Source organism: Citrus clementina, unplaced genomic scaffold (assembly GCF_000493195.1).
Source record: "Citrus clementina cultivar Clemenules unplaced genomic scaffold, Citrus_clementina_v1.0 scaffold_5, whole genome shotgun sequence".
In the NCBI taxonomy this organism is placed as follows: Eukaryota; Viridiplantae; Streptophyta; class Magnoliopsida; order Sapindales; family Rutaceae; genus Citrus; species Citrus x clementina.
The window spans coordinates 21,802,289-21,828,872 of NW_006262201.1; the positions used below are offsets into that span (position 1 = coordinate 21,802,289).

Sequence of the window (26,584 nt, forward strand, 5' to 3'; positions counted from 1 at the left end):
TCAACCTAATATATCTTCAAGATCTTTATAACTTGTTATATGCTTTTCAAAGGACCCAGATAGAAACTAGTAACTAGAAAAAGCGATTAAATAGAATAAGAAGAAATCTGTTCTGAAAGACATATACAGGCAAACCTTTTCAAATACACAAATTACTGTGCTCCCACCAAATGAGAAATATCCAAACTGTAAATTAAAATGAATTAATGTCAATTAGAAGCAAAGACAAATTTGAGAGAACCACAAGAAGAGCAACATTATTTAGGAACTTCTAACCTCATCTCCTTTTTTGACAAAGTCACCCGTGTTCTTCAGAAAAGTGATGCTACCAACCATGGTTGCACCAATTGCTACAAAGGCTACCTGCAACCAAACTTCGATAAGTTAAAAAGAATAGCCACATGTCTATCATAAAAATATATTGTTAATTTTGTGTCCCTACATGGATCGGTGGAAGCATATTAATGACGATTGTAAAGAAAACAAATTCCCATATATCTATCATAAGGGTAAATGTGTTGTAAATGCTATTTTTTCGTTTTGAGAATAACTTATAAATGCTATATCGGGACATAAAAGAGGCAAAATACTAGAAATTCATACAAAGTACCACTGCTTGAATTTCCTAGGCAGGCTTTATATATCACAAGGCAGAACAGATGGTTGCAACTCAAGAGAGATATCTGATAGGATGCCAACCCTAGGGAGCTCAGGGAGGTGCCAGCTACTAAATAGAATGCTTGAAAAGATTATTAAAAAGGGCAGGATATCAAGGTAAGGCAAACAGAGGAAATCATAGGGGCCATGAAATAAAGAAAGCAGACCTTATATTGAGAAATATAAGAAATCAAATACATATCCAAATTAGTGCAATTTATAAAGTTTTCAAAAATAAACTAGAAGTCTTGAATCTCTTATCATTTTTTATTTTTTACCATTTCAAAAGATAATTCTTATAATTTTACTTGATCAGAGATATTTCACTTGGGCCATCTCCAATCCGTTCCATCAATGGTCATAAAGTCTGTTGCACCTACGATTCTTGTTGTGCCAAATGTATCACAGCAGGTAATCTAGGGCAAGAACTTAGTCATCACCGATAAGTATTTCAAGTAATTGTGAAGAAATTCTGTGACTTGATGACTGCAGTAGGGCATCGTTTACTTTTTCAGATTGGAATGAGAATCCTGAGGAGTTGGAATTCTAGAATTGGGAATGTGGATACAACTGATGGGAGAGGAAGGAAGGTGGATACTGTTGAAAAGAGGTGGTAGAGGAGAAGAAGGAAATGGCGGCTGATAGGAGAACTAGGGTTTAGAGCCCTGCTCTGATACCATGAAGAAAACCATGAATTTGTTCCTCTTTTTCTTACTGTCCAGAACGGTATGTACAAGGGATATATACAGCAAATAGGAGAGAAAATAGGAGACTACATCTATCCTTTCCCAAATAATAGGAAACAAAATCTGGGAAAGAATCCTAATGAATCTTCCCATTATAATCTAACTTATTCCTAAAATAGCCTAGATTACAAATAAATCCTAACTTTGAATCTTTATTTTCAACAAAGTTGTTTACTTATACTGGATTGGGAGTATAGAATAGGAATCATAATACAATTTACTTGTTTAATTTGTCCTGGATTGGAAGTAAATTGTTTCAAATTATAGTTTTACCATTATTTAAAGAATTGTAGTTTCCAATTACAAAGTGAAAAAAAATATATTTGTAAAATAAACTATTTATTTTATTATTAATTTTAATTAAATAAATTAATAATTACTATTACTATAATTTTACTTTTAATTATGGAAATTAAAAATTATTGATAAGAGCAATGCAAATGAAACATTATTATTAATGAAACATTATTATTAATAATATAGTATAAAATTAATATTTTCTTATAATAAACTATTTATTATTTATTATTGATATTAAATAAATATAACACTATTAAAAATAAATAAATATAATAATATTATATTTTCAAATAAAGATAGTATATAAGAACACTATTAATCTCTATGAATATACTAATATTATTTTTAAGTCATTTAACTTAGAATCAATGTAAATTATTATTATCAACTAAATATAATAATATTATACTTAAAATAAGTTTAATATTATTATTTTTAATAAATGTAATATTATTTAAATAAATATAATATTATTATTTTTAAATAAGTGTAATATTACTTTATTCTAATAATAGAACTATATTATATTTAATAAAAGAATGATAAAAAAAGAAGAGGATGGAGTGGGATTCCCACACCCTCCTCCCATAGGAGTGGGAATCCCACTCCTAACTCCAAAAAATGAGTGGGACTCCTACTCTCTTTAAATGCGCAAGTAAACACTAGAGTAGGAAAAATCTACACTCCCCATTACTACTCCGGCAAATAAACGCACCATAGATTTGTTGACATGTAAAACTTATGATGAGGCTGAGAGATTGTCAATCTTTTAGTATTTTAGAGTGGTTGGTTTTTGACAGGATTTTAGTATCACTGCATCCCTATTTCATTTGTCGTAGCACCTGGGTTTCAGTTACAACGTTGACTATGATCAGATCCACTATTATATAAAATGAAAATTCAACTTCTCATTGAAAAAGAGAAAATCCCTCTGCACTGACAACTCCTGCTTCTACTTTTATTTAACAAACTCATGTGAACCCATATGAGGAAGCCAATCATCAATACTTCAAGTGCAACTTCCGATCCTATTCCTTGGATAATGGACACTGGTAATTCATCTTATATGACTGCTACCACTCCAAATTTAGTTTTTATTTTCCTTCCAGCAAAGCACCCTTAGTAGTCTTGGCAGATGGCCATAAGTGCCCAGTTCAGGACTAGGAGCAATTTTTGTCAATTCTATCATTTCTGTTTCCTCAGTTCTCTGTCCCTAAATTTTCAATTTCTCTGTTACTAAGTCAGCTAAAGAAATTTTCAATCCTTTTCTTTTTTTATCATCTAATGGTGATTTTCAAGATCTTGATACAAGAAAGACAAATTGGTGAAGGAAATGAGATAAATGGACTCTGTCAGACTTTTGCACCATGTTTATTATCCAGCACACTTTTTCTTTTCTAAGTGGTTTCTTCAGAACAATGGCATTACCTATTAGGTCATCCTCGCCCTCAACTGTTTCATCATTTGGTGAAATAGGTTAGGCAATTCTAGTTTTGTCAACTAGGAAAACATCTTCATGTCCCTCATGAGTTAATAGAATTACTGTGCATCACAATTTTTTCAGACACTCGGTCCTTAGGTCCCTGAATAGTTCATAACTTCCATGTGGTTAAATATTTTGTCTTGATAATCGTTAACAAACTACATGGTTATTTTACAAATAAATATTTTACTAATCTTCATGGGACAATTTCATATTTTACTAATAAATATTTATCAAAACAAAAACTACACTTTTATTGAAATAAAGACTCCACCATTGTTTCTGATGAAACTCTTTGTAATCAATTGCCCTAGAATATTGTCAGTTCCAACTTCAAAATATGATACTTCAAAATTCCTGTCCTCAACTCCATTGGAAAATGGAGTAGCTGAAATAAATTATAGGCATTGTTAGACATCAAGAACTATTCTTCTCCATAAAATTGTCCCATGAAGATTTTGGAGAAGCTCTTCTCACTGCTTGCTACTAATAAACAAGACTACTACGATCATCACTTAACTTTGGAGCAGCATATTTTATTTTATTTCACAACAAAACTCTACTTTCTTTCTCACAATGTATATTTGGTCGTTTGCCTTGTCCATGTTATACCTTATAGACTTTCCCTAAGTCAACCAAATGTATCTGTGAAGATGTTAGCACCTGAGTTTTTGGACTCAAATGCAAATCATGAAAAACTTATGGGGTCATTGTGAGGTTGACTTTAGTTGATGGGGTCTTATTAATATTTTACACTGAATCTGCTTGCCCAGAAATATCAGAATAAATGGGGCTGATGAACAGCGCCTGATATGAACTTGTTATCTTCTTCATTTGTTGACCAAATTGCATAGGATTTGTTTCTTTGTAACCTTTGCAATCTCTTCTGTAGGTCCACTTTGTATCTTAAGTGTTTTGATCAATAAAACGAGTGGGTTTTTCCTTCTAATCTTGGCTGTGTGAAACAAGGTTATTCTGTTTGTTCTTGATTCTGGGTTCTGTGTTCGCTGTTTGGATTAGCTTTAATCTGGTTCAGTTCATCAAGTTCTTGAAGAATTGACTCGTTAAGCCATTAAAGATTCAACAGTATCTTTCTTGGTTATTCTAGGACACAAAAAGATAAAGTTTCCTAATCCCACTTCTCAGGAAACTCATGCTAGTGCTGATATAACATGTTCCATATCCTTATTTTCACATTCTGGAACCTGAATTTATTTTTGGCTCTGTTGAAATTCTTCCTCCAGTTGTTTCAATAGATAAAACCATACAGGTACATATGTGCATTGGAGTTTGTGTTTTTTGTCTTTTAGTATGTTCCTGTAGGAAAACTAAACAGCAACCTACTAACGAGGTGATCCTTCTCCTTTAGCCCAATCCTCCATTCAAGAGACTACCTCCATCTAGGATCATCCTCATCAAGCTACAACTAAAATTTTTCATCTTGATTTTCATGCTGCTCTTAGAAAAGGTTCAGTTGTAGACAGAAGCACCTACAAGGTATTTTTTTGCTCATTCTATTTCAGTTCATAGTTTTTCTAGTTCCCTTAATCTTGCCTACAAATTATCAAAAAGCTATACATCATCCAATTCGAGGTTGGCTATTGAACAAGAAATGAAACCTCATTATGTTGTAGCACCACCAAGTTGCAGAACATTTGGGGACATTGGGAAAACTAGCGAGGAGGACCGTTGAAGTGAAAATATTTAAAATCAAAAAGGCATTTTTTCCAACAAACTTTTCCTAAGAAGGCCAACAGAAACTCCATTCCCAAAAGTAAGAACATGTAAAAACAACCAAAATTTACTTGGTTCTAACATTCGGTTAAAAACTGTTTGTTCTAGCCTTCTTTCAATTGATCTGATACCAAACAGAATGAAGAGGACTGTTGAAGTAAAATTAGATTAACCCAAAACAGCCTCTTAAGTCTATGGAACTTCTATTGAACTTTTACACAAATCTAGGTCTTTTGAAAATGGCACTATGGACAGGCTAAAGGTCCGACTAGTAGCTGAAGGATACACTCAAAAACTTATGGAGGTGATTATCTTAAAATTTTTCAGTCTTTATATCCTTTGGCAATTGGCCTACCTTGTGGCAACTTAACAACAGAGAGGAGTATAATATTTAGAGTCCGTATACTATTCACTAGCGTTACACCTTATACCACATCAGAAGATCCAAGTCAAGACATTCTTATCAGTGTTGTGCACAAAAGAACCATTATATATCCTGATTCCAAGCTAGGTATTCCAAAAATCTATGCTCCCACTTTAGTATAAAGCCAAAATATGAAACAAAGGATATCACTAGTTGCTCTCATTCACTATACTTTTATATCATCAAAATAATGTTCTGGTCCTATAGATTTCTTGTACTTTATGAGTCATGGATACAACAATTTTCAGCCTGTCTTTTTTCTCTTTGGTGATATTACTCAACTAACATCATTGTTCTCCCAAAGTCCCAATAATTGCAATGCCTGATGTGAAAATTTTGAAATCAACAAAAAATCTTAATCTATAAATAATGACAAGTTTTGCACAAACAGATGGTCAAATGCAGTGGATGTCAACTATAACGGCCATCGAGTGCAGGAACTGTGATATCACACTGATAAAATACCAAACTCAAGGATAAATTTTTAAAATAGATTTGCAGCCATCTATATTTTTGAAATATGAGAAATGCCAAAAATTAACAATAATTTGGTACGTTAATCTTTTGCCAGGAGACTCTCACACATGGAAAATGAGCTCAAGTTAAAAGACGTAAAAAGATACTGGTACAATAACAATAATATTATGGATCCCAACAGTTGAGTCCCAATTGTTGTGTCATTCATTTATTGGATAATGAATTTCATAATTGGTAAAATTAATGTTCTGCCATCTATTAATTTGAATGCCACATCTGTGGGAACTCAATTATTGGGATCCCCAGTATTACTCGTACAAAAATGTCATTAACCAAAGCCTTCATCATGGACATACCAAAGAGTCTATGAAATCCTTATTGATTCTAGGGACTAGCATTGGTATCAAATTTGAAAAAAAAAAAAAAAAGACAGAAAAAGGTGAATGAATGAAATATCAAATCAGCATAATAATAATCCAAAACGAGAGTGAGAGTGAGAGCGAGAGTAATGACAGACCTTTCCGAAATGTGCAGTCGAAATAATTGATACAACACGCTTGTTCTCCGTAAAAACATTGCAATATTTGCTATTAACAGCAATGGGATTAACCTAAGCAATAAGGTATCAGGTAGAAATCAGGGGAAAATGAAAAAGGAAAAGAAGATTATAGACAAGCTATCATGATCCCTGTAAATTGAATTTCCTCACGTACAGTGTATAGGCATCCAGGTATATCCACAAATTGCTCAATGATTCCCGACACCGGAAGATGAAAACGATGATAATCCTAGAAAAATATCATGAAAATTTTAACCCAAATAGTTACTTTGTATTGCAAACTACTGCAAGGGAGCTTATCAAAAATACCTGTGGCGCCAACCGAAAAATCACCATAGTTCCATTTAAAAAAGAATTGGAACATATGTCATTTCCCAAAAGACCTTGAATTGAAAACTTTTGACCCTACAAAGGAAAAAAGATCGCAAAAATATATTATTATTACAACTTTGGAATTTGGAGTTCAAAAAAGTGATTGGAAAGTTGAAAAGGTAAATCCACATACTAGATAAGTTGTGATCCGATTCTAGGGAGAGTAACTTTTTACAATTAAGTTACATGGTAATCGTTAAGTTCATTATTTTAGAATAACAACCTTATAATATTCAAAATAATAAAGCCAGAATAGAATCCAGATTATTTCGCATTAAAGTTTGAACCTAAAGATGACTCGCGCAAATTTGGTACTGTTGTGACATTTCAGATAATCACTGTTTAAGTATGCTAAAAGAGTAATCAGCAATAAGGAAAACTAGTTAGGCAGTTGATAAACCATATTCTTTGAAATGTTTTGTGTTTTGCAAGTGTGTGCATAATGACTATATTAGAAATTTAAGGTTAATGTGCATTTATGATAGAATAGTTTATGAAAAATAGTTTCTGTTTTGCATAATTTATGTTAAGATAATTATAGAAATTAAAAAAAAAAATTCTCATCCAGTACATATATTTTCTTGAATTATCTCAGATCAACCAATTAACAACATAAGAAATAAAGTGAATATATATAAAGCAGAGTAATGCTACACCTAACAATTCTTTTATAAACTCTGTTTGTACAAATTGATGTGGTAATGATAAAATCATTACCACATTTCCCACGTTTTCAAGGTTTGGGACATGTGGCAATCATATAACATGCCATGTCAATCTGTACAAGAGTTTGTATGTCTTGTATTTTTGTTAATAGTACTCATTGTATAATGTTTAAAAAATTCTAAGCCTTCTTAGAAACACATCTAAGTGCCTATGTACCTTGATCCAAAATCTAAGGCTGTCTTCAACCGATTTAAAAGCCATCAGACGACTATCAGCTGCACATACAGCAACCTCTTCACGTTCCATGCAATCAATTGGTCTTGCACCCGGTTTTAACTCTCTAATGAAGAATTCATTAAATGTCTGCATCCAGAGCCAGTCCAAAATTTATGCTGTCATGACCATTATATAAGTCATCTAAATACAACGGACAAGATTTAGTTTCTAGACTAATTGCAATTTTCATCAATCACAGCCAAGGATTTATCCAGAGACATGGGCGGTTCTTTTCATAATTATTCATTTTACACATTTTTTATAAGAAACAGAATAATGGTATTTCTAATGAAACTTAAGTGCATAAACTAAAATTCTATCAAACATGAAATAACATTTTCCAACTTCTTATTTTCCATATTTGAGTAATTGAAGATTGGTCTATACTTTTTGACTCTCAAGGTTGGAAAAGATTAGAGAAAACATAGGGCCAATTGAGATGGTCAATAAGATGTCGAACCTTCGTGAGAGTTTGAATACAATAATTTAACACCAAAATACAAAAATGTTTTCTAATATCTACAAAGTATGTATGCAGGGTAATAGAACTATTGAGCTTTCCTAAAGCAGTGCCAAATTGTACTGACTTAAAGCTCAATTAATTACATAGGCTCAGGATAAACCGGATTACAGTTCAGTGTGTAAGTAAAACAAGCTGAACCGCACTTTTGCAGCAAGCCAAGCATGAATAACTCAGAAAGTTTTAGTTCGTGTGCACCCATAGGGGTAAGCTGATGAGAAGTGCAAAATCCATGGAAAAGCGTGTGCCCTCCAATTAAAGAGCTACAACATTATGGAGGAGGGCAAACTAACTCAAAATGCCTTAAATTTAGGTTTCGGCTGCTCTTCTAAATGCACGTTCAGAAGCAAAACTCAAAAAAAAAAAAAATTCTTTATTTCAACATTCCCAATAATTACAGGCAGTTGAAGAGTCAACAAGGACAGGGAAATATTGATTGCGGAATTTGTGAAGTCACATGTTCAAATAAAACTGCAGTTTTGCAAAAAATTGATAAATGAGCAATCTATCAAAAGAATTGGTAGACCTGAACCACCCATAAATACAAACCTTATGGATAAACATAATCTAATATTCATGAGATACCGCTATTATAGACTCTTGCCATAACAGTATGTGCTTCCAAAATTAAACAGTGTGAAATGATTCCAGAATAGAAATCAACGTGGCGGGAAACAAACAATACTAGGGGAAATAAATTTGTGCATTCATAAAATTGAACAGATCTATTAGGAATTCCTAACATACCTTAAAATGTTCCAAAGGGTACTTGACATCAGCCAAGTTGATTTGATCCTACAACAACAAATTATATTACACATACACAGAAAGTGTGTATAAGTTCTCATACTTCAGAAATAAAGGCATCACAGAGGTTAAAAAAGGAAAAACCAAAAAATTAAAAAATAAAAAATAAAAACCAACAACAATAGTAATTATCCAACATTTCATATTTAAGGAATTCAAGAGACATTGCATGTATTTTATTGATCGGGTCTTATAATAATCCATATACAATTCAAGGATGGGTAAACGTTTATGGGAGGAAGACAACAATATAATCAAGCTATAAACATTATTTTTTAACAAGATTGGGGGGGAAAAAGAAAAAAGAGTAATGTCTTGAAAGAGAAAACAACTGCAGAGCACTGGCGGTCCATAGTGGCTGGCAACATCTAAACAACTACATCCATTTTTGCATCAAATATCCATGACTAATTACAAAAAGCAAAGACCCAAAACCCGCTGCAAATCAAGGAAAAAAGACAACTGCCAAACGGCCTAAAAAAAAAACAATTGCAAAAGGAAAAATGCAAAACATAGCATACAAATAAACCAAAAATCCCATCCCAGTTAAGAATTCTTTTTCCGGAACTAGGAATGGCAATGCGGCGGGGTGGGGGTGGGGATGCCTACCCCATTCCCCACCCCATTCCCCAATAAATTTAGTGGGTTGGGGATCGGGAATGATTCCTCCATCCCCACCCCATTCCCCATTTACTTATTTTATAGTAGATATAAAAATTTGATTTCGGTAAATTAAAAATTAGAGACTTAAAATAAAATCATCACCATATTATAAAGTATTTAATTTTTTTTTTAAATCTCTAAAAGTTTGAAACAATATCTTAAAATGATATTAAAAGTGAAAAATATTTAAAGAGAGCAGCACCTTAAAAGATACAAGAAAATATAATAATATTTTAAAGTTAAAAAATATAATAATATTTTAAAGTAGGTTTTCTTTTACTCATATCATGTTTATATTACATAAAAAATAAAAAAATTATTAATTGACATTATAGTTGATAAAATAAAAATTATTAAATAAGAATTAAAAACATATTTATATATAATGGGGATTGGGGTGGGGGTGGGGTGGGGAGTGCAATACCAAACCCCACCCCGTAACAATTTGGGGATTACTTTTTCCCCACTCCCCACCCCATTCCCCAAAAATTATTAAAAATTTTCTCCATTTGGGGTGGGGCTCCATGGGGCCCCAAATCCGTGGAGGATTTCGCCATCCCGGACCGGAACTCCCTAGTTACTGCAGAGTATGTTTGATCTACACAACTGTTATTCATAAACAAGAAGACAATCAACCATATTTTCCAACAGTGACAGTGATTAACTTAACTTGTGTAAAATTAAAGGCCACCTTAAACTGAACTGGGATTGAAGAATTCATCATGTGGTTCAGCAATCATGCACACAAGTACTTACAAAAATACTACACATTTACATTATCTTAAAATAAAGTAGAATAATAAAATTATTCTGTAAATGATGGGAGGATATTACTTATATATTTAAAGCTTTTAACTGAAATATTGTAAACTCCACTAACTCTGAAATATCTTCAAATTTCTAAATCCTCCACATCCTTTTATAAAGAAGAAAGTATTTTTGAAGAAACTTGCAGCATGCACAAGCTATGATACAAGAAGGATGATCTAAGAAGGCCCAGAATTTATGATGCCAAAATATCCGAGACCTAAATACATGAAGAGATGACCTAGTTGTTCAAGTAATAATCTGCTTGTCTTCATTCTTTCTATTTATATCATATTGACCTAGGCAATTGTTGAAATAGGGACTATTATACACATTAAGTACATTAATATTTTAATTTTAGACGGAACAAAATAGTAAACAAGTTCGTTTCTTCGAATTTTCCGAATTGGTGGAAGAGATTTTTTACCTTATTTTCCCTTTTTTATTCGGGGATTCAGCTCTATATTTTTATTCCATATGTTTCTCATCAATATATGAAAAAAGAACAAGCACTTCATTTATCAACAATTTTAATCTTCCTCAGTGAAGTAAATTTTCTCAATTCTTCTTCACAGATACACTTACCCAGTATTGGGAAAATGATTGCATACAAGTGTTGACAACTTAAATTCATTATCTATGTTGTAAGTTCTACTTGTTTAAAGTTTCAGAAACTTTCTAAAAACTACAATGAGTACAACAAACATCAAGGCAGAAGCAACAGAAGGAAGAATACGATCTTCTAAGGAAAAGGTGGAGAATAATTCAACTACAGTAACTTGCATTCTTACAATTTAAAATTGAATGGCACTTAAGTTGACATCTTTCCAAAAAACAGTTCTTAACCACAAATTCTTTTTTCCTCATTATGGCCCAAAAAACATAAAAAAGTGAAAAAATTTGAAAAAGAAATATAAGTTACATGGGATGTTTGTGATTAAACCTGATTCATACGGTTAACAAATAGAGATACAGACTAGCGAGCAACCATTACCTGGCACAAGAAAATTCTTTTAAAGAATTCATCAAATATTGCATTGTTAAGTTCAAATGATAGATTTAAAACATCAGACTTATCTTTACAACATTTTTGAAATAAGAAAGAGTTCAAATGAACCCTCGAATAGTTCAATTAAAAATCTCTTTTTTTTTTTTTTCCTTTTTTTGGCAATACATAAACAGAGTACAAATCTGCAACAATAAATTAGAGTAAAACCTAGCTATTGTATATTTTAAAAGAAAATGTATAATACAAAGACCACTGTGTTTATTTAAAAGAAACAGATACCAAAAAGGGCCCAAAAAGGGCTAAGCATCTGAAATCTTTGAAATCAAATCAGATCCATATATTATCAACTTAGCTTGACAAATATTTTCAGAACCAGACTGCTTGAGTACATCTGCAGCTTTATGCAAGAGAAGGAAAAACTAGTCGAAACTGTACCAAGAATGGCCCCATACTTTAGAAACTTATGCAAAACTCAATTACCATAATGGAGAACACTCCAAGCAAGACAATTATGAAAGCCATAATTACGAAAGCAAAGTTACACAGTGTTCTAAAAGAACACTTCATACCTTAAAGAAGTTTACAAACTTTGGGATTTCTTTAGATGATTCAACTGAATTCATTTTCCTTCCTTGCTTTTCAGAGATGCTCTTCAACAGTTCCTTTGTCCCTGCATCCACATGGCCCATAAAAAAACCAAAGAAATAAAAAATAATGCAAGACCATGCATGATATTGGCCATGATCCAAGAACAAAGGTAAATGGTACCTACTACAAAAAATTCACAAATACTCATTTGAGTAGTTTTTGTGGGTTGGCATTGGGGGACAGGGGGGTGGAGAGAGGGGGGAGAGAAAGAGCAAAGGGGAAGAAGACGTCCATGGGAAATTGGCTTTTTACATCTTCAATACCAACAAATCAGTGTTATGATGTACAATGATACTACGAATGTAAACTACAAGACAACCATTACCACAGGAATATGTTTCAGAAAGACAAAATGATCAAACTGACGTATTCCAAGTCCAAAAGACAGTATAAGTCTGCTTAGTTTCTTAAAGCAGACCCTCCATGATGGTTTGAGGGATACTTTTTGGGCTAATTACCACTTCCTCATATTTTTATTATACTCCATTAACCCTTACCATTACAACTACGACAGTAGGGGATAATTGGGTATTAGGGGGAAAAGGAAGGAAGGTGGCAATTAGCCTGAAAGGGAGCCACTAGTTATTCTGCCCCGCTTGAGGCCCTGTACATCAAACCTGCCTGAGCAACAAAGCCTAAGGATTGCCCCACACCTCTTCCACCAAATAGCATTAAAGAAGGCATTTTTTTGTATCAAGTTGAAATAAAAGCCAATCGTGGACTACCTATGGTATAAGAAATTGAATACAATTTATTCAAGCCACTAGAGAAAAATATCGAGATAGTCAACTCCATAAGATTGATTGTACGCTCTAGCCACCAACTGAGCTTTCAACAAGGAGGTGACAATTCAGGTTAGCTTGTTCTGCATTTGCTTTGCACATCACACACCAAGATGGAGATAGACACATATTAGGGAACTTTCTTTGAATCACTTCCCCAGAATTTAATTTTCCTTGAGCCAAGGCACACAAAAAGACTTGAATTTTAGGAGGAATACTAGCCTTCCAGATCAATTTGGAGGGTAAGAAATCAGCCTAGGAGACATTATTAATCAGTCAGTCAAGATAAGTTTTGCAGAAATAATGTCTGATGTCTCCAAAGTCCACAATCCTCTGTCTTCTTTCATTTCATCGATATCGACATTGTTTAACAACATCAAGAGAGAAGCATAATCCTGAATCTTTCTGTTGAAGTTGAAATTCCAATGCCAATTCAACAAAGAGGAAGAAGATGTACAAAAAATTTATAGGAGAATTTCTTGTGGGACAGACCTATAGAGGCGAGGGAAACGCTCACAAAGAAAAATCTCCGAACTATTTATCCTCCCAAAACTGAATATCCTTACCAGTCCCCACACTTAGTTTAACCTGGACACTATCTCTTGAAAATTAAACCACAAGATCTTCAGAGTGGGGAAATACATATGACAAAAATCATAGCATGTAACAGATAGTACCACATACCTATGTCCATGAGGCCAAGCCCTATTTTTGATTGGTAAATTGCTCTCATTGACATAACAATCTTAACATCAATCAATTCTTCCACCAGCCTTTTTGTCCTCCGATCAAAAACCTAAATAAATAAGCTATCAACTGAGACCATGTTGTGAATGAAATCCAAGTTCAAACGACAAAGCATTGCATCCAATGACATGAACAATGTACAGAATCCCCCAACAAATAAGTTGGAAAAAGAAATAAATAAAGCTAAAAAAAAGAAATTGATTAAAAAATACAACAAAGGAAACATACCAGAATATGAGCTCTTGAACCAGAGTTTAAGCCAACATCATAAGATGAAAAATGGCCCCATTCACTTAGTTTAAACATCCAGCTAGCAAAATGTAAGTTGAATTTAGCAATTTAAAATTACATAAAAATACAACAGCCACACTGAAAAAGTAGAAAAAAGTTCAAGAGATAGTGTTCATGCAACAGTAGAAGTGTTCTCACACATTTGAAGCTTGTTTATCAGTCAAGAATCCTCCAGTCATAACCTGGTTTCCAGTTCCCTCGTCAAAACACAGAGTCAAATGAATCATAGTATTCACCATGTCAGCAACTTCAAGAGTCTCACCACAAACAGGACAGCAATTCATGAGGGGTTCCCTGAAATACATGAATATCAAACACAGAATATTAAGAATATTGATTGATAGCATAGGGTCAAGAAGAAAAGAATTTTATTATGAGTAGCAAAAACAAATTACAAGCAGAAGAAGAATACAAAACCCTGTTGTGAAGAACCATAAAATAGCTTTAACTGTGTAAAATTATTGTTGGGCATTTTCCTATCACCTTAAGCTCTGGGAATTAATAATTACTTGACATGATATCTACGCCAGGTTGACCAATAGTTCATGTTCCTGAAACCACTAACACTAATAGTTAAATTATAACACAAAGTCAATGTGTGTTTATAATCATATGTTGTCTCTGTTTGAATCCCAGTAAAGTAAGGGGTCATGGTTAGTCAACAAAGAGGAACACCAGAAGTTAACAAATGAATAAAAACTAAGTAACTTCAGTTATGATCATGAAGCTCATTCTTTTAAAAAAATACAATATCCTTAATTCCATTTATTGCTGAAAGAAACCTCCAAACAGATTTTTTATATAGTTCCTGGCATCAGTTGAAACAGCTCCAGCGAGACAGAGAGAACCGACATCCCACTGGAGATTGAAGTATGAGATGTTAAGCTTGTCATGCTTGGACCAGGACACAAACAGCTGCTTTGGTTTCACAAACGTCACGTGGAGTACAGAGACTCAGATCAGAAGGAATCATTAGCAGAAAGTTAGAAGCAATCAGTGTTAATAAAGCACAGTGATGATGGAGAATACAGGTGATAAACTTTAGCCTGTGAAGTGCTCAGCTATACACAATTAGGCATTGAAACAATCATTAGGTTCACCTCATTGAAGACTTAGCATATAATTTATCACAAAAAGACAAGATGATATTAAGAATATATAAAAATATATGTTAAATGTTCAAACATAGGACATTTATCAAAACATATTTCTCTTCGCAGGTTCCACATAGGATATTAAAAGTCATATTCCACAAGGACATTTACATGGGTGGCATTGTTTATTTTGACTAAGAAAAGATAGTATGTTAACTCAAATTGATGCTGATGCAATTATAGAATCATTACTTTTCTTGTTGAAGAGCAAGAAGGGCAGCTAACTCATCAACGCTCACAACCCCATCTCCATTTTTGTCGGCGGCTTTGAAAAGTTCCTCTTTCTAAGAAAAGCATTTTTGAATGCAAAATTAGAACAAGAACAGGATCTTACACAATCAAGATCCACCATACGGAAGAAGCATGTTTCAAAAATAGGAAGTAGACAAAATCCAACACATATAATTCAAATTTCCATGTGTGATGTACAAACAGGTTTGGTTTGGGAGTATTTTGGAAACCTAACAATATCGTGAAAGTTGAATCCCACTATCCAAACACTTTAGTAGAAAATCAGATGGTAGACTAAGCAAATATTTGACAAAATACATTTGTAACTATTCAAACAGATCATACCAAAAAGGTGGTTGCACTGTCAAATAAAACAAATAGTAAAGCAAAGTTCAAACCTTATTAGCAGCCACTTGATTGCCAAAAGCACTAATTAAGTCAGAAAACTCTTTGAACGAAAGCTGTCCATCCTGATTGTAATCCTATGAAGGTTCCCAAAAACTTAAAAGGTTGACTATATCACAGAAGGCAAGAAGGTGAATAAAACAATAATCACGAATACTATCCAGAAATTAGTATTAAAAATAAAATCTCCAAATGAACAATATAGATATTCGCATTCAGAATTAGGTCCTTACTGGAATTTAAAGTACGTATGAATAAAATTCGGAAATTTTATTTGAAAAGGAAAAAGCCAGGACGCTATTAACATTAAGCTATACTCCAGTAATAGAAAAACAGTAAAGAGTCTCAATTCTTCCAAACAAATACATTGGTTAGCAGTATTAAGTCCTCAATTAAAGCCTAAGCAATGGGATGGCATGTAAGAAACTTGGAACTTATTGTATAACCATTATTCATGGAAATTATATATACAAAGGAAAGCAAAATGCTTTTTAAACAAATAGTAAACATGATTTCAATATGGTTTTTAAATGAAAAAACTGTTATTGTTAAATTGAATTTTTATTATCAACTTATTTTTATTAGGGTAAATTTGACTACATATCCAAAAAAAAAAAGACATTTGCTACTCAACCTCAGTATTTCAAAAAGGCATTACTTCACCCCCCATCTGTTAAATTTTCCATTAAACTTAACTGTTTACCACTACCATATGAAAATACAATTACACCGTTAGTTGCGAGATGACTGAAATATCCATCACAATAACTTCAATTTCCATTTTTAACCTTTTATTTTCTCTCTCTTCCTTTCCCCTCTCAAATTTTTCCTACGTTTCTTCATTATCTTAGTTGTTAAACAGAGTAGCACTCCACTACTGCACATGCTTTGAGAGCCAAATACAGACTGGGACTAAGAATCACAGAACTCACTGAAATCACCTTGAATATGACCAACCTTGTTTTCATAGGTGTTGGGCAACTAAGAAGATGAAGGAAAATGGGGAAAAATGAGAGAGAGGGAACGGAAGAGAGGTAAAATTAAAGAATAAAAAATGGAAATTAAAGTATGTCGATGGACATTTTAAGTTAAAATGGGTATTTTGGTCCTTTAATCATATAAACTAAGGGTATGACTAAGTATTTATATGGTCAAAGTGGTTGACGGTTAAATGTAATGGAAAAAACTAATGGATGATATTAGAGTAACGAATGTCAATTTATTTGGGTGAACAGTCAAATATACTGTATATGTTATTATCTATGTAAAATAACATAAAGGCACTAACTCAATAATTAAATTTCAATTTCATAATATAATATTTATCTGGATCAAGCTATTCCAACTTAAATTTTTACTCAAAAACTTTTTAAAAAATTCTCATCCATTGATCTTGTGCAATATAAATTTTCAAAGTAAAAAAAATAGCATTTATTGTTTCTATTTTCAACTGTTGGATTTAACAAGATCAATGGATGAGAATATTTTGCAAAATTTTACATTAGAATAGCATTAACCCATCTATAAAATATTTATACTAAATTTATTATTTGGCTAGCCACCCGAGTTCAACTTTTAGGCCAGGTAAGGGTTAAAATTATATTTGGCCTTGCTCACCCCCAACCTTTATTTAAACAAAGGTAATAAATATAAATATTATAAACTATCACATTATGAGTAATTTTAAAAGAAGGGAATCCCTTTAATAAAGTAAGGGACAAGCTAAAAGATTAAAAAACACAAATCAATGCAGCGTATTTGTCCTGTTGTGTATTGAAATTTTTTTTCGTCTTTTAGTTTTGTCCCTTATTTTATTAAAGAAAGGGATTCCTCTATTGTAAACTTATTCTTCACATTATTAGTTAAATAACATAACATAATAAAACTGACTAGATATTTAAATATAAATTAAGATCATAATATACTAAATTTTAATATATGAAACAAAACATAAGATTTTTTTTTTTCAATAAAAAAATCATTCTATATTATCCCAAAGGCTTTAGTTTACCTTGCTAAATTGGATAAAGCCAGGATAAGCTATAGTTTTGCATGTACCAAAACAAAGATTGAACCAAAATTTGACAAAATAATCCAGCCCCATTAAGGGTGTGTTTGGAAGTGAAGTGCACTACCTTTTAAGCTGCAGCAGCTGTGGAATAAAAGTCACAGCTGTAGAGTATAAGTTGGAAAAAAAAATTTGCTACGTTGTCAAAGCTCAACTACAAGTGTTACCAAACACCTTAGTAGCTGGGCTACCTCACCACACTCCCAAACGGGGTATAAGTTCTCCCATTACAAAAGTTTGGTAAGTGTGAAAATTTTGGGACTAGACACCCGCAATTATACATAAGCTCGTAATTAATTATTATCGTCTAACTAATTCCAAACAACTAAAATCAAGTTCTTGGTTTTAGTTAAACCCAAACTTGTGCTTCAAAGAAACTATTCTATGACCGCCCCAAGAACATAATTAAATTACTATCCAAAAAACACACAAATAGCAAGAGAATTAGTTGGCGTGAGAATTAGAAAAGAAGATGAATGAACATTTAAAACATACCACAATTGATAATATGCGTCTTGCAAAACTTTTCTCTGTTTCAATTGGATCCTACCAATGATTTCAAAAGAATGTTAAGATTCATTAATCCAGCTGGGCTCAATCAATTGAATAATAATATACTTACCTCAACAGAACATGATAGAGAAATCTTGCCAACAATTTTGTTAGATGATGATGGATCTAAAAGGTCAAATACCTCAAAGTCAGTGTCTGAATCCTGCAACACAATATTATATAAACATGAAATAAATTAAAAAAAGAAGAAAGAGAAAAAAATATAAATATTTTAACTGGCAAATTAGCTACCCAAAGTCACATAAGTCCTCAAATTTGAATCAAACTCTAATCAAAGAGCTAAGATCAACTTACAAACAGCTCAATATTCAGTGATTACGAAAAATGTAAAAAGTAATATGTTTTATTTTATAAAACAAAATAAGGAAGCGTGACATATTTCATCTCTTAAAAAAAAAAAAGGAAAACAATAGTTTTACCACTTGGTCCCCAATTAATTTTTTATATTTTCACTTCGTCCGCAGCATTAAAATGTAAATGAAAAAAGAACACTATTGAAGGCTAAATGTGTATTTTAGCATACAAATTGATGTTAGATCAAAATTTGATTTGTACAAATTAAAATCTAATATAAAAGGTCAAACTTACCATTTAATATTGTACTTTTCCTTTCATATTTTAATGCAAGGGACAAAATGGAAATTAAAAATTTCGAAGGGACCCAAGTTGTGAAAAAAACTCTACAAGGGATGAGTGTCATTCTTTCAAAAGATAATGTTTCAAAGATAATAACAAGAAAGAAAAGGGAGGAAAATATTATACACAGTATGTACACAATAGTTGCAACGGAAAGAAAGAGAAAGAAAGAAAGAACATCACTATGAAATGTTAATCACAGGTTCAAAGAATTAAAATACTTTTGACAACCAAGAAGACTAAGTCCTCAAAATATCATGCGCAATCTCATTACAGTTCTATAATTAAGCAGTTCCGCAAAGCTAGTTTATAATCCTAAGATAGGACTAATTCACAACACTGTTGTCATAAACTCATAATATCATGTTTGATGCCTTCAATTAGAAATGACTACACCAAAAATTAATCCCATATTCAAGGGCTAGCAGTCCAGCCTTTGCTAGGGTTTTATGCGGTGACTGCTAGGGTTTGGTGTCGTGGCTGCGGCAGCAAAGGTTTGTGGTGGTGGTGGCTACGATTTGTGCTTGGATTTTTGAGGAGCGGCACAGCTAGGGCCTGTGGGTAACGGCAACGGACCAAGAAGACTTGGTCCTCAAAAATCTTTATATTTTCATAAATCATGTCAATCCCATCAAATGTTTTAAAATTAAGCAATTCCTCAAGGTTACATTATAATCTAAGATAGGACCAACTCATAAGACTATCGTCTTAATTTCATATTTGATGCCTTCCATTAGTTCCGACTACACGAAAAATTAATCCCGTAATAGTAGTCCAACGCTACCAATGGTACTATCATGTGGGCATCCCTAAGCAGATGATAATAACACAGAAGCATGCAGTAACTAAACTTTAAACAAATAAAATCAAATTCTCTTGTTCATGACCAATTTAAAACAAACTTATGAAATCTTTTGATATATATTTGTTTCCCCTTTTTTTGTTTGCTTTAGGTTTTTGTTAGTATAATTCAATACTAAGGACAACATATTTTATACATAAGTAATTAAAATTACAAACAGATAATCCTAAAGATATGAAAAAAAAAAAATGTCAACAACAATTGCATATGCAATCTGAAGGTTGAGAGGATGAATTGATTGAGCATTTCCAGAAACAGTTCACTAGTCCACTAACAAATGATAAAAGCTTCTTCAGATGGCCTTTGAATTGTTGTTGTTTCTTCTTGTATACAGATCAGTAACTAAAGAAATTTAATTTCAAGGGCCAATAAAGTACAGTGCTTTTTTATTATTATTATTTTTGATTTAATAATAGTCAATCAATATTTATAATAAAATTGGGAAAATAATGCATACAATTCAATCAAACACTGCATGGAACAAGGACCATATTACATAGAATCTATTCCAGTCTCAGTCCAGTTTGCCTTGCGTGCCAAATGCAGCTTAAACAGCCAAAACAACATTCCATGCACTCATGCAGTGCACCTATTCCACCAAAAACTTACAATCCAATTGTTCAAAGCCGTTATCACCAACATCATATTCACAGCAAAAGGATGGAGACATTCATTATCATATCTCTATGTAACGTGCACACATGCAATTGCACGCAATTGTGCGACTTTCATTTGTAGTTCTATGGAAATTCCCAGGTTTATGCACCAAATTACTACTAAGAAGTTTCTAAGAATTCAATAATAAAATCTCTCACCTTTGTTAGAAATTCAAGGAGATCAACTTCACAATATCCTTCAAGATTGCTTTTCGACAATCTATTAGTCTGCAGAATATAGAAAATTTAATGTAGAAATTATTTCACAGAGATCAAAATAATCATTCAACTTCAGTATGGAAGGCCAAAAAGAGAAAATAATAATTTGAAGCATATGCATAAATATAATTATCTAGAGCTGACGCCTGTACTTAAAATGATGTGGACACGACAAACCAAGGAAAAGGGAAAACCAACTCAACTGAACTGCATAAGAACTTCAGTATGGAAGGCCAAAAAGAGAAAATAATAATTTGAAGCATATGCATAAATATAATTATCTAGAGCTGACGCCTGTACGTAAAATGATGTGGACAGGACAAACCAAGGAAAAGGGAAAACCAACTCCATTGAACTGCATAAGAACATTGTGTATATATATAGCAAGTACATATATCAATACAAATGGACAAAAAGATTTATTTTAAGTTTAAAAACAAAAATAAAAGAACCAATCAATCAAACACATTATTTCCCCAACATTTCCACCAAACCAACTAAACGTTGGCAAAATTTCCATCAACCTTTGTTTTCAATTCCTGCCAAGTTTTAGCCTTAATCAGTTGACTTAGTGAACCTCCTATCCATATCTTTAAAACTTCTCCCTATCAAAGTCAGCAGCCAAAATTACCACCATTCTCTTATCTTTAAATATGTCATAATCTAATTGGGAGGAAATTATATATTCTCCCTTCAATTCTTCTGCCTAAACTTCAAATCTTTTTTCCTCTATCCATTCCTATCATATTTCTATCCCCTCACCTGATCTCCGGATTCTCTTGCAGTCCTAACTCCTAAATCACTAACACATCAATAACAGCCCTTGCAACATATACTTTTAGAGCATCAGAAAATTCCAGCACCTCTTTGGTCTAATTCTGCCACCTTAACCTTCAAATCTCAATCAAAACCAAACCCTAGTCCTCCCAATACTCGAACACCACAAAGTCCACACCAAGTCACAAACTGCAAGTACAAGTCCACCATTAAGGCCAAGAACATTTATTGCTACAAGCTGTTCTAGGAATAAGACCTTGGGTCCTAATTGGCTCACCAAGGAATAGTGATAGCATAAGAACCAAATTGCATCACAGTCTTGATTGACAGGAAATAGAAAAGCTACAACATGGGATTCCAAGTAGTAGCCAGAATCATAACATTAAAAGACATGTCACGTGATAATTTTACCCTTCTTCTCAATTCGCACTTCACAGTTCACAGATTTCATCCTTTGCCTATGTATGCAAAACTGTGTTCAATCCTTGATGGAAACAAGCAGAGAACTTTTATGACCTACCCAAAAGATAAACCTAAATCAAGTTAAACCACACTCTGTCGGCTTTCTGCCAGAGTTTCCACTTAAATAAATTTATGATGCTTTCTCTCTTAATAGTACAATTCTTTTATTTTCTATCATAGAAAGATTCAAAATATTTATTGCCTTAAACATTGAAAATACCATCATATAGTGTGCGGCAGATGGAGTGTATTTTCAGATCATAAGGGAAGAAGCATCCTCGGCCGTTAACAAAAAGGGTGACTTACATGTTAACAGGATAACCATTGATTAGATTAGAATGACATCATCTACAACCCATCCACACAATAAATAAAGAGGAATTATTGTTGATGGTTTGAAAATACCATCATATAGTGTGCAGCAGATGGAGTGTATTTCAGATCATAAGGGAAGCATCATTCGGACGTTAACAAAAAGAGTGACTTACACGTTAACAGGATAACCATTGGTTAGATTAGAATGACATTATCTACAACCCATCCACTAGATGATAAATAAACTGGAATTATTGTTGATGGTGTTTAAAGAAATAATTCAGTAAATTAAACTAGAGGGATATTTGTTTCCCTCAAATTACATCATATTTTGTTTCTAAGATAACAAAAGGAATAAAAGGCTACTTGGGGGTTAAATTGAACCTCCTTGGTGGCCCAAAACAAAAGACACATTTAATTCAATGAAATGAATAGAGTTTTGCAAAAACCAGCTTAAAGTTACTGCATACCTCAAATACCGATATCCTAGCAACATGAGGCCCATTCCTTTCCAAGAGAAGTTTCTTTTCCTGTAGTTAAAGCATAATTCTAGATTCACATAGTGTTCATTCAATCAGTAAGATACAGAACCTGCAACTTGACAGTACATGTGCATGTCGATAAAATCAACTTTCAATTTAGCATAAAGAATCCAGAAAACATGAAATCAAATTTAATAAGTATAGCATCTTCAGAACGACATAGTACAGGCAGTATAGCTGCATACAATAGGGATACTCGAGCAGTATTTAAAATGCAGTTTATACAAAGAAAGTAATAAAAGAAGAATAATGTTTTGACCATCATCTGCAAGAATGCAACATAAATTAACTTGAAAAAAGAGATCCAAAAGCACAATGCAACAAATGAGTTGATGTGGTAGCTGTTTAGCCCATGTACATGATTAGCACAAAAGATTAAAGGACTGAGGTTTCAAGAATTCTGGTATTTCTTATTTTGCAAGTTGTGAGAATTCCAATGAGATCTAACACCAAGTCAATGTGATGGAAGCCCAAAGGCTCTCCAAATCTTCAATGTTTTAAGATCCTATTCAGGGATAAGACAGCCAATTAATTGCAAAGAAACACATTGCGTAAAACTTATCCTTAAAAACTGGCTTGTAAGGAGAGGAAGGCCAAGTGCTTATAAGCTCAATTCCCAAGCCTTAACTTAGCAATATAGGAGATAGGATCCTAAAATTCCACCACGGTTCACAACCGACGCCCACAGCAGCCCATCACGCATACCTAGCTGGGTGACTTTGCAGACCTTGTCTTCTTCTAGGTAGCAGCCCTCCCCAAGTCAGCCTATCCACAACAACAGTCACAAAGCCACACCCAACTTGGCATGGCATGTCCAATCCAACACTCAAGGTGGTGCGTGCTTTTATACCAATTGTTACGCAGACACAAGGTAGAACTCAGCTTTAAAAACTGGCTTGTAAGGAGACGGAGCCAAAGTGCTTATAAGCCTACTTACCACGCCACCCAAGATAAAGTCTTTTTCCATGTTTGTATGTAATTTGTAGGAAAATGATGAGACACGGCTCATATTTTCATGCATTGCCATATTTAATCTTTTTATGAGAGTTACTATTTGTAAGGAAGCCAAAATTTGCTAGGCTGTTTTAAGATCTTACGAAAGATTTTCTTAAGCAGAATTTGTACACTTTTGGTAAAGGAAAGAAAGCCAAAATGCTGCGAAAGGTGCTGTGTTTAGCAATGTCGAGGATAGTATGGCAAGAGAAAAATCATGCATTTGCAAGATAAGAAACTAGACAAAACCATATAACTTAAGGGAAAAGACTCCTTTCTTATACCAAAAACTTAAAAAAATAAAATAAAACAAGTTTACAAAAGTGTCATATTTTCCAAACATTTTATTAGCAGTATAAAAATTGGAGTTAAGGGTTTTCCTCAATGATATTAAAATTTTTAAAAGTTCTTATTGGAGAAGTTTGTTGGTAGATGAAAATATCCACCACATGCAAAATTATATGCCAAAATATTAACGAGATGTAATTAATAGATATAGCTATATACCAAATAGGAAAAAATAACCACAAGAACAGCTGCACACTTGCATTCAAATTAAATCATGCATTCACTTGGCTTCAAAAGATGAGACAAAGTCAAACTATTCTACCCAAGTCACTGCATAAACTGCAAATTAAGATTTGAGACAGAGTACTCACAGAATTCCAGATAGGTTTATCCGTACTGCACCAGAAAAAAGAAATAACAAACAAAAATGAAAACAAAGTCAACATAAATGAAGAATCAACTAAAAGACAAAAGAAATGACTATTTTGTAGCCTCGCAAAAGTGCGTAACTTATCAGAAATCGCAGTGCGACACGTCTGCTCTCCAAGTGAAACACATGCAAGCCACTTGTCCTTGAACTTCATCTCCGCCTAAAAATAATAAAAATTATATTTAAAAAAATGCTTCATAAATAAATATCATTTATCCACTGACCAAATAAAAAACGAGAGCAATTACGCTAATCAGAGTGAGGAGAGCAATTCCAGCGAAATCCTCTTCATTGAGAACTCTATTGTGATGATGAGATCCAGAGTTTGAGCCATTCCCACGAGAACGGCGTCGTTCACGATGGAGGTGAAACTTCTTCCTGAATCGAGACGTGCGCGAGACACTCTCATCTTCTTTTGAGCTTCCGTGCCCCATTCTCTTCTCTCTATCTCCCCGAAGAAACGAAAGAGATGAATAAATAATTTTTTTTTCTTTTTTTTTTTATGGGCTGAAGAACTAATCTGCAATGAGTATATACGTTGACAATGGCATCATGAATATTCAAAAAGCTGAATGAGATCCTTTTTTTTATTATCCTTTTTCCTATATGTCTGTTACTTCTCTCAATAATTTGGCAAGTGTCTTGATCTTTTTGTTTGTTTGTGGCTTTCAGCATTTTAATTATTATTCGTTTACTCGTTTTAATCTTAATATCATGCGGTCGCGTTACACGTCGTAGTGGATTTGGTTGGGTCCACACAAATCTTTTAGTGCTTTCTCCACCAGCAAATTGGCCATTACTTTCTTGTTTGTGTGACGATCGCCGTACCATGCTGGCAACACTCAAATAGTTTATTATAAATTTTGTTTTTTTATTAAAAACCATTTTTGTTTACAAAATTTCTCTTTTTTAAAAAAAAAATATTTTCGTTGTCTCTTTAAACGTATAAAAGGAGAATTACACCAATATGACTCCATAGCTAAATTGTATATATATGATTCATACAAAAGAATACCAATAAGAATTGTTTGGTGATAGTTTAAATATGTTGGGATTGATTTATTTCAAGATAATTAAGGTTAAATTTGCATTTAATCATAAAATTATAATCAGATTAACAATCCTAACCCAACAACTAACGAGGTGAATAGTAAAAAAAATTCTATGTACTGAACTTTAAAATAAAAGTTTTAAAGTTAAAATATTATTTTAATTAAACAACTTTTCGGTCTAAGACAATAGTATAATAAATGCCCATTTATTATTTGTTTTTTTTAACTTGTCTAGAAATTTATCCAAAAAATACATCAATAATTTTAAGTTGTAAAATTAGAACTGCTAACATTATAATTATTTCTTTTTCAAAGACTAGGAAAAAGATAAATATAGCAAGGTATCTATAGATCTAGAAGCTAATGTTTTAACGATAATAAATGCAAAAGTTGGCAATTATCAAATAAAGTGTCAAAAATAGCAAGAAGGATAAATAAGTCAAATGCTATAAGAAATGTCAGATGAATAGGTCAACAAAATTAAAGCAAAATAGGAAAAGAAATGATATATATTGGCAATTGTGACTGTGGCTCATATTTTTCTTTAGTTTTGTAAAATAGTTTAACGCCTTTCCATAGGTCGGGAATAAACTTCTCATCTAGTTTTCTTATAAATTGACAAACATAATTTTTTAAAGTCAAATACCCTAGACTGAATTGTGCTCATTCATGCCAAAATTATATCAATAATCCTTCGATCTCAAGTTACACATAGCCACTAGGATGCATCTCAAGAACTAATAAGATATTGTTATCTAACATCTCTCTACCCAAGTCATGCATAAGGAATTGAATCTTATCCACAAGATTATCATATATATCCCCAAAAAGCAGAAACCTGTGTTGCAAGTCCAGCCTGCATATTTATAACAAACACCTAACCTCTTAGCTCTATGCTTTTTGGCATAAGTGCTCTTTGCTAAACCAAGCATGTGAGAAAAAAATGATATATT

At 32.8% G+C, this 26,584-nt stretch overlaps 1 protein-coding gene across 4 annotated transcripts in view; it reads right to left on the reverse strand.

Moving 5' to 3' along the window:
• LOC18043157 (phosphatidylserine decarboxylase proenzyme 2) overlaps positions 1-25,237 on the reverse strand; it is a 30,445-nt gene extending 5,208 nt beyond the window's left edge. For 2 of the 4 annotated variants that reach the window (XM_024183935.1, XM_024183934.1), the window contains exons 1-20: positions 24,828-25,013; positions 24,660-24,739; positions 24,521-24,545; positions 22,797-22,856; positions 20,713-20,781; positions 18,449-18,541; positions 18,322-18,372; positions 15,752-15,835; positions 15,315-15,406; positions 14,107-14,262; positions 13,906-13,987; positions 13,615-13,726; positions 12,070-12,170; positions 8,962-9,009; positions 7,635-7,781; positions 6,690-6,785; positions 6,535-6,609; positions 6,339-6,431; positions 277-363; positions 136-186 (exon numbers count right to left, since the gene is read on the reverse strand). In XM_024183935.1, the coding sequence (XP_024039703.1) occupies positions 136-186; positions 277-363; positions 6,339-6,431; positions 6,535-6,609; positions 6,690-6,785; positions 7,635-7,781; positions 8,962-9,009; positions 12,070-12,170; positions 13,615-13,726; positions 13,906-13,987; positions 14,107-14,262; positions 15,315-15,406; positions 15,752-15,835; positions 18,322-18,372; positions 18,449-18,541; positions 20,713-20,781; positions 22,797-22,856; positions 24,521-24,545; positions 24,660-24,739; positions 24,828-25,013 (1,788 nt within the window). Of the gene's footprint in view, positions 1-135; positions 187-276; positions 364-6,338; positions 6,432-6,534; positions 6,610-6,689; positions 6,786-7,634; positions 7,782-8,961; positions 9,010-12,069; positions 12,171-13,614; positions 13,727-13,905; positions 13,988-14,106; positions 14,263-15,314; positions 15,407-15,751; positions 15,836-18,321; positions 18,373-18,448; positions 18,542-20,712; positions 20,782-22,796; positions 22,857-24,520; positions 24,546-24,659; positions 24,740-24,827 lie in introns of all 4 variants that reach the window. The other 2 variants (XM_024183936.1, XM_006432391.2) reach the window with 1 other exon arrangement.
• Positions 25,238-26,584: the final 1,347 nt, after the last annotated feature.